The sequence below is a fragment of the Wolffia australiana genome, chromosome 9, assembly GCF_029677425.1.
Source record: "Wolffia australiana isolate 7733 chromosome 9, ASM2967742v1".
NCBI lineage: Eukaryota > Viridiplantae > Streptophyta > Magnoliopsida > Alismatales > Araceae > Wolffia > Wolffia australiana.
In genome coordinates this window covers 3,349,614-3,358,251 of record NC_135843.1, presented here as the reverse complement: position 1 = coordinate 3,358,251, position 8,638 = coordinate 3,349,614, and the positions used below count along the sequence as shown (strand labels likewise).

Sequence of the window (8,638 nt, the reverse complement as noted above, 5' to 3'; positions counted from 1 at the left end):
CTATAATACCATTCAGGGATTCGTCGAATCAATTCGGTGAACTCTTTCTCCAAAGAGCACCCACTATTTGTCCTTACTGTAGCTACAACAATAACCGTAGGATCAACTATACTTATCGTATAAGAAGGATTTTTTAGTGTTATTCTTTCCAGATAATCCAGATAATTGGATGTCCATCTCGATTATCCATTGAATATAAATATTTAGAATACATGTTTAAAGACTACTGATCATTGTATAATGACCTCATCATAATTCACTATGTCATTGCACGAATTCATGGACTTCATTATAAACATTACACTGGAATAATAATGAACATAATATTTTATTCAATGAACTTAAATAAAACATGGTGGTGTAATTTGGCTTCACGGCCAAATAATATCCATTAATATGTACTAGCTTAAGGGGGAGTGTTTAAGTAGGCTTGCTGGCTCCATCTGGCTCATTGTGGACTTGCTTTCCCCACATTCATTTTCTTACTCCACCACCTCCACTCTTTTCTCTCCCTCTCTCTTCTCCTCCTTTCTATATAAACACGTGTAATCTTCTCCTTCTTTTATCTATTCTATGTTTCTTGTTCCCTTTGTCAAGATATTGAAAAGTGAGTTGACAAGCTATTATGTATATATCTAAGGATGAATAAGGAAAACAAATGCACCATTTGGAACTTAATTTTTTAATATTGATGCCACATTTAATTTAAAGGAGAGCTAGACTGCTTTCAACTCCACCCTAAATAATGGAATGTAAAATGAAGGATTCCAAGGTGGACAGAAGTGAGAGTCAATAATTCACTAGCATGCTTAAATTATTTATTTTATATGGACACTTGTAAATATTGAATTAAAATTTTAAACTACACTCGACTTACGTAAGAAAAAATTTGACACAAAATGTGGGGGTTAGATACGGTTTTCACTAAATGTTTCTTTCTAGAACAAGGAAAGGGGTGGAGAAAACAAACATATTTTGGGGTATATATAATCAATAGAATGGCACAAGATTTTTGGGTTCCGCAGACCCAAGGATTTTTTCATGTTGATTAGAATAATGCCACAAGGATTGGACGGGTGTTTTTAGTAAACCCTAGTTACTTTCTGTTGCACAAAATGAACAAGATGCTAATGGAGAGAACCTTAGACTGTGACCCTCATGGATAACCATACCTCTAATGTCAGATAAAGGAAAAAGCTACAAACTTAGGAAGAAAAATATTATAATTATGCTAGGAGATGGGAGAATTTTCAAGCTACCGAAGATATACTGAGGTTTTATGGGGACTCCGCTTCCTAAACAGTTATTTAATAAAGTTAGACTCTTCTATGACTTATCTAATTGAATTCCATAAGGTAAGTGGTGATGGAAAGGAGTATAATGAACCAAGGAGAAGAATAAGAGTGAGAGGGAAAAAACAAGGAGACTGATGTAGGCATCCAAATAGAAGGAAGGTTAGGATGAAAAAAAGAAGGAAAGATAGCAATTCAACAGGGGCTGAAATTGACTTTATTAAGCAGTAATCATTCATATATTCAATTGGACCCTGCAAGTTTTTTTCTTGTAAAAATCTGCGAAAGGAAAACCGTGAGATTTTTTATTAACAGAGAATTTAGCCTTCATGGTATGGAGAAAGTTTTAGCCTTCAAAATGAGCAAGGACATGGGTTCTTTTACTGAAAATTAGGTCCCACCATGCTGGCAAAGCAATACCTTTATGTGACGTCATATGTTAAAAAGATTTCAAGTTGAGACTCCCAAAGAACGATGGGACACCGCCCTACAATAGATTATTACACAGTTTTCCAAGACTGATAGAGGATCAATGTTTCTTCGGCATCCAGATATTAATGTCTCTTCTACGTTGATGTCATCGTACCAATTAGTGAAATATGGCCGTGGCCGGCTTCTTTTCCTGGCTTAGCAGTGATCACGTAGAACAGATATTTTGTAATTTTTTTCTGCGACATTCTGCCGGCGCGGGTGGCTCCTTTAACCTGGAATAAAATACAATGCCATTGATATAAGATTCTAAGAAAATAATTCTGAAAATCAGCTAACAAAATCAGCATTTAATCAAAGTTGTATTTTGAATATTATAATAGATAAAAAGAAACTAGACAGTAAAATCTGGTTTAAGTACCATGATAAGGTATTAGACCAGCATCATTCTCAAGGAATAGACAAGTACATTGAAATTAAAAGTGGTGAACTAAATAATACAAGAGTCCAGTGCCACAGCTATGCTTATCAATTGTCAGCATCAACAAAAAAGGAAAAAGAAGAGTCCAGTGCCAGGGAAGCCACTAAAGGGTAAATTAACACCGAAAAAAAAACCCATGTCATGCCAAACACAAAATGACATGGAAGCCATTAAAGGGCAAGATATTAAGGGAATTAACGAAAGGACCAAAATCCAGAAGATACTTCAAAATGAAAACATAGTGTGATGACCCAATAATAGAATGGAGCAAACAACTTACTGTTAGAGAATTAATTCAGTCGGATTTCTGCCGCCTCAGCTTGAAGAAGAGCCCAGTCAAGAGAGCAACAAGCCAATGCCAGAAGACCATCACCCAGTTTTTCTCTTGGGCTTTGGGCTCTGGCCTCGGCCCAAATATCCCCTTATAAATCTCTTTCTGCTTCTGGTAAAGAGCCCTCTCCTGCTCAGCAAGAAGCCGCAACTCCTTTATGATAGTTTTGTCTTCTGGAGATAGTTTCTTGGCTTTCTGAAAATCTTCTTTGGCGGAATCCGTTTGGCCTAGCTCTGCTCTTGCTTTTCCTCTCCTAAACAGAGCTTTCACGTTGTTTTCATCCTCCGCTAGAACCTGGAAACGACGAGATATCAAAGGGTGTGTCAATACACATTAATCATATGGGGAGGATCACCCATCTTGGGTGACCTTTTCTCTTGTTTTTCAAAAAAAAGAGGATATGTTAACGCAAGATAGATTGAGAGTATACAAAACAAAAAAGATATGTATACAAAGTTGAAGCTTCTTTATAAAATGTTTTTCATCTGAACCCTTTTCATTAATAAAAAGTAATTCGACGTATAAAAAGGCTTCAACTGCACTGTACGCTCAACCTCATAATCTTTAGAAATTGCGTTCATAAACCCTTTTATTTCACGTTGGTTTCATCCTTTGCTAGAGCTTGGAATCAACTATATATTAAAGGGTATAAAAACGCTATTTTTAAAATTATGAGGTTGAGAACACAAAACGACATGAAGAGAGCTGAGATGAAGATTCTTTATAGAACATTTTGAACCATTCTTATTTTTATCTATCCCCAGAAATCGCAAATTGGAATGTAATAATGAATATAGATAAATAATGAAGATTTCATACAATACTGCATTGCCCAATTGCATCCCCGTAACGCTTCAGCTTTATTAAGCAAGCGGCTGTGTTCAAATGGCAAGGGTTCTTCACAGCCAAAGCCATGTCTCGGTACTTCCCGAATAGCTGGAACATGAAATCATCTCCCATGTAGGCTACAGCCTGAAACAAAAGATACAAGTCTTCAATCATAAACTTTGAATGCCATTACGTAAATCTGTATTGATTACGTACAAGTGTTGGGTTTAAGCTCAAAGCTACTAACAGAACTGGGAATTTAATCATTATCATTATTATTATTCAGCTGAGAGGTGGTAACCATCTTATTGTGTGGAGCCCGTCTCTGAAAGTTTGTTTCTCAAGTAAACATAAAATCTACAAACTTCTACTGCAAAGGTTTGTGATAAGAAAATTCTTCCTTAAAGAAATCATATTATCCTCTCATTGAACTGCATATTTTTAGGTCATTAAGAATTTTAAGTATTGAAAACAAATTCAATTCAGCCGAAAGGAAGAGGCTGTCACACTTTGTCATTTTATGAACTTTTTGAGCTCTAACTATGGATGGTTGTATGAACCAGAAACTCTAAAATCAACGTTTAAAACAAAAGAAATACACAGTACATTAGCACTTAAGAAATGAAATATCCATTAAATTGCAATTTTTAAGCACACCGATGAACTGAGACGACAATAAAACATAAATCAAATTCAACTGAAAGATAATAACCATTTCATATTGTTGCATTGCTTCCTCAAACTTTTCTTCCTTGAAGAGTGTGTTTCCTTTTTGTTTACGTCTATCAGCAGCTTCGATTCTCTCCTCCACAGTCATGTCAATACGCGCTTTTCCCTACAAAATGTACAAAACGGATCAACCAAGATAATCGAGAAAGAACCTTCTTCTTCCTGTCCATCGGAAACAAGAAGTTTCTCATTTTTTAAATAACACGAAAATGGGTTCCAAGAAATAGACAAATTTTCACTCCGATAAAACTCACGGAAGTAATTTCCAGTTCAAAACTGTTGGATCCAACGCCATTGAGGCATGCATCTGTTAGGATTACCATCCTATGGGGTATTTTAATCATTCTGGTTTTATGGTAGTTTCCTTTTGAATACTTGCGGCCATCTCCTTAAGAGGGCAGACAGGAAGTTCCCGTTGAATTGGATGGGATACCCTCCCAGAGGAGGTTTCAGGCACTGCTCTATGCCTGTAACCTTCTGTACATCTCTCTCTCTCTCTCGACATATATAGAGAGAGAAAGAGAGATCTACCAATCAATCTATCCATCTCTACCCTTCCAAGATCATTCCCCAATGGAGGCCTACCCAAGGTCCCTTTCAATGGTCACTTTCATCATCAGAGGGGTAAAATAATTCATAAAGATCATAACTAGCACAACAAAGGATGGTGAACTAAGTTAAGACATGACATCATGGCAATAGAACGACATGGCGAAAGGCTGTGTATCCTTCTTTGAAGAAATGGGAAGAACATACTTCTATTATTTCATCAAACCCGATGAGCTCGACCTCATACACGAGATTTGCCATTGGAGGCACGTTTGGAAAGGAGAAGTTCCCTTCTTTGCCATAACCAAGTTCCCAGCCAACGTGCAATAAGGCCCGCTCGCCACTTTTCATGTTAGAGATTCCGATGGCCAAGCCTGCCATTTCTTTTTTCTCTGCAGATCAATAAAATATCATCCACTCGTCAGTAGACGAAAAGGGAAAATCAAGCACTGCTAAATGATTTCTTAATAATTTGCCATGGGACTTCCTGAGTTTCAGTTTTCTCCTTACTACTCAATTCCCATGATATCTCTCTCTCCCTCCCTCTCCCTTTCTCCCTCCCCCTCTCTCTCTCCCACCCTACCTCTGCCCCCCTCTCACCCTCCCTCCATCCCTCCCTCTCCCTCTCTTTCCCTAACAGAAACACACGGCATTCCCTACTTAGTTATCTGGGTTTATGTAAAAGGGTATACCTCTATCTGCCAACTTAACGCACTTAAGTGAAAAAAAAGATGAGCAAGTCAACTGTTCTAGGTTATATTCCTTTGATCACAGGGTGGCGGGCTTCCCGTGTCGCCCTGCCTTCTCTGTCTCCACTCTGTTCTTACAAAGTGCGATGCAACTTAAAACCAAAGAACTTATTTCTCTGAGTATTTACTTTTGTGGGAGTTAACATTCTTGCTCGTGGATAATACCCAACCGGGTGAAGGTCAATTTTTCTTTGGAATGGGAATTCTGGGGCAGAATCATAAATACCTCTTCCCAGGACAAGCTCCAAAGGCCGTTGCTCTTGCCAGGTGTCTTCAAACTTGTGTGAACTGCTCTCAGCCCATGCTCTGTAGTGTACTGCCAAATGATAAAATATTGGACGGATAAAATTTATCGTTTTCTTTTAAAATGATGCAGCACGATGGCCTAAAGCTTCACATGAGATGAAATATGTGCAATATACTAAACAGAAAAATAAGGAGTATTCAACCAGTTGTCAAAAGAGCTAATAACTTTTAAAAAATATATATTTTTGAAGATAAACTTTTGAAAAAATAACTTCTAAAAAATATCTCAGCCGAAGGTTACTGAATACCTATCATTTTATGATTTCACAGGGTTAAGTATTTGAGATTATTCAGACAAAAAATTTACCATTGAAAAGTTTGCTTCTTAATAATAATAAGGGAAATAATGGGTATTCGTGAGCTACAGAAATCCTTGCAGAACAACAATATTGACTTCGCCATTTACCCCAATTAACAAAGTTTGCTCTACACAAATGACTGGCAACCCGAAAAAAAATCTAATTTCTATGAATCATCAAATAAAGTCTGCAGACTATTCAGGGGTGTAATATGAAGACACAATAATCATACAACATACTTTCGAATGATTTAAAATCTGCATATTCTCCTTTTCTATACAGAAGAGGAAACTAAAGCCACCTAGCTAAAGATATATTCCTCACTCGAACAGGCATTGCATCAGTATTTTATGAAACTATGTGAAAAGAATAACAAACACAGGTACAGAAAAGTTCAATTATAGGCGATTGCATTTTAATGGAATGAAAGACATTAAATTAAATCAAGATATATTTCATCACTTACCGAAGCATGTGGAGAAATTCGAAGGTTTCTGGCCATGGCCATCCTTGATGACTTGTTTGGTTACTTTATCATGAAGAATTTCCCTCTCTGAGTCAACCTTTGGTGGACCTTCTTCGTCCTGTATTGGTTCAGAGCTCGTAAAAGCAGCTCCTTCCATAACTACATCATTCTCGGCGCCAGATCCTGAAAATGAAACAAGCTTTAAAAATCTAAATCAGAATCATCAGATCCCTCCATGATTTTCTTCCCTCCTGGATTACTAAGAACAGATGATAATTGAACGCCATCACAAATCTATTTAATATTGATTATTAAACATCTGAGTGCAAGTCTATTCCATTTCACCGCCAACTAAACTTTGATGTCCCTGATGCAAGGGTGGGGGGCTGGGGGGGAGAGGTCAGGATGATCTGCATCCTCACAAGCCTTTGGGGATAGTGGACGGGACAAATGACGTGCATTACTATCATGTGAGTTATGTGTCCTGTTCTTTACCGCATCCTTTGAGGGTACAAAGGACCCCGGGACTCATCCTGAGTGGGCTCAGTTATGTATAATACAACATATGTAGGTATTATTTGATAACTCATAATTAGATGGGACCCATTAGTAATTAACAAAATATTATTGTCTGCTGATGTGAATGGGATGATGTCCCATGAGTCTCGTCCCATCTTGTCTACAGTCCTGCACCGGGGATTGGACACAGGAGGGGACATGGACCGAAGAATCAGATTCACATCCGATCATCCATCTCAGCCACTGGAACAAGACAGGACATACATTCCGTCTCATCTTGTCCCCAAACTCTTCCCCCATTTTACTCCACCCAGGTTCATGGTATGAAGAAACTACACAAGAAATTTCTTTTGAAAGATAAGAAACTTCATAAGATAATTTCTCAAATAATTGCATCAATGACCATAAGAGAAACGGTAAAAGAATAAATATTGGCAGAATCATTGATAGATTCCTTACTACAAAAATCAAAAGCAAGATGATAATAGTGTTAAGGTCTTCCAAAATGATACATTATCCTCTAACAGAAAAGTAAAACATCATACAAAATCTTTCTTTGCTCTTTCAAAAAAAAAAGATCTTTATTTGTTATCCCTTGTGTGCTTTCACTTTGCTGAGCATCTAGATGGTTAACTCTTTCCAAGATACCAGGAAGACGCGCTTTAAGTTTCCAAAATTTAATTTAACCAAGACATTATTAGCCCCCTAATAAATATTAAATACTATTTCAGCGTTCTAAGAAATCTTGATATGTGTTTTTGGAATTAAATATCATAAGACGAGTGAGACAAAGACCCATTGAAAATCCAAAATAGGCAAACAGTACAACAGCTAGTAACCATCTCATTTTAGGGAATCGATCTTTTTTTTCTGAAGAAAGTTCAGAAACCGATCTTAGGTCAGCTCATTTTCCTATCCGAGACATCAAGCTCAAGTCAGCATAAGATGAAGGATATTAATCAAAGCGTTAATCTATGTTTTTTTTAAAGTTGATGCTCTATTCTTGCTCCTTCAAGAAGAAGAACAGATTAGAAGATATACACTATTAGAAAGTCCATGCCTTATGCTTGAATCTCATCTTCAAAAAAATCGGTACTTTAAAGACATCCCAGGAAACAAAACTTATATTATCACAAGACATTGGCCAAGTTTAAAAAATAAAAAACTAAATCCAGCGAGTACGCGACTACCAGGACTTCAAATTCCAACTTCCCGCTGGAATCAACGACAGAGTGAAATTAAAATCAGGAAACCGCCCAAAGAGTTAAAGTCGGAATACATTATAATGAGATTAGGAGACGTTCAGACAAGAACCCGGAGAAGAACGCAGATCTCGTAATTCAGCCCACTGATAATCAGTGATGGATATAGAAACTCAAAGATCACATTTTTTCTACGAATCGTCGCGGGACAAAAGAAAAGAATTTACCACTTGAGAGATCAGCCCGAATTTCAGTCTCCTCCATAATCCCTTCAAATTTTGGCGATCCAACACTAATTCCTGCTGGATCCAAGAGAAATTTTCTCAATTTAAGCGAAACCTCCAATCGATTTGTCAATTTAAGTCAAATCCAGATGACTGTCGATTGTAGAAGTCGCTTGGAATGAGGGAAATCTGGAGACCGCGAGAGCCAGACTAAGAGAGTAGCGCAGCTGTGGG

General features: G+C 37.3%; 1 protein-coding gene across 1 annotated transcript; it reads right to left on the bottom strand.

Annotated features, from left to right (window-relative positions):
• Positions 1-1,695: 1,695 nt before the first annotated feature.
• On the bottom strand, positions 1,696-8,638 carry TWD1 (FKBP-type peptidyl-prolyl cis-trans isomerase family protein). The gene is made up of 8 exons (XM_078581161.1): positions 8,408-8,638; positions 6,460-6,642; positions 5,615-5,704; positions 4,847-5,031; positions 4,074-4,196; positions 3,353-3,505; positions 2,483-2,827; positions 1,696-1,996 (listed from the first exon to the last, which is right to left on the bottom strand). The coding sequence occupies exons 1-7, from the start codon at positions 8,442-8,444 to the stop codon at positions 2,498-2,500; spliced, it is 1,101 nt and encodes a 366-aa protein (XP_078437287.1). The 5' UTR covers positions 8,445-8,638; the 3' UTR covers positions 1,696-1,996; positions 2,483-2,497.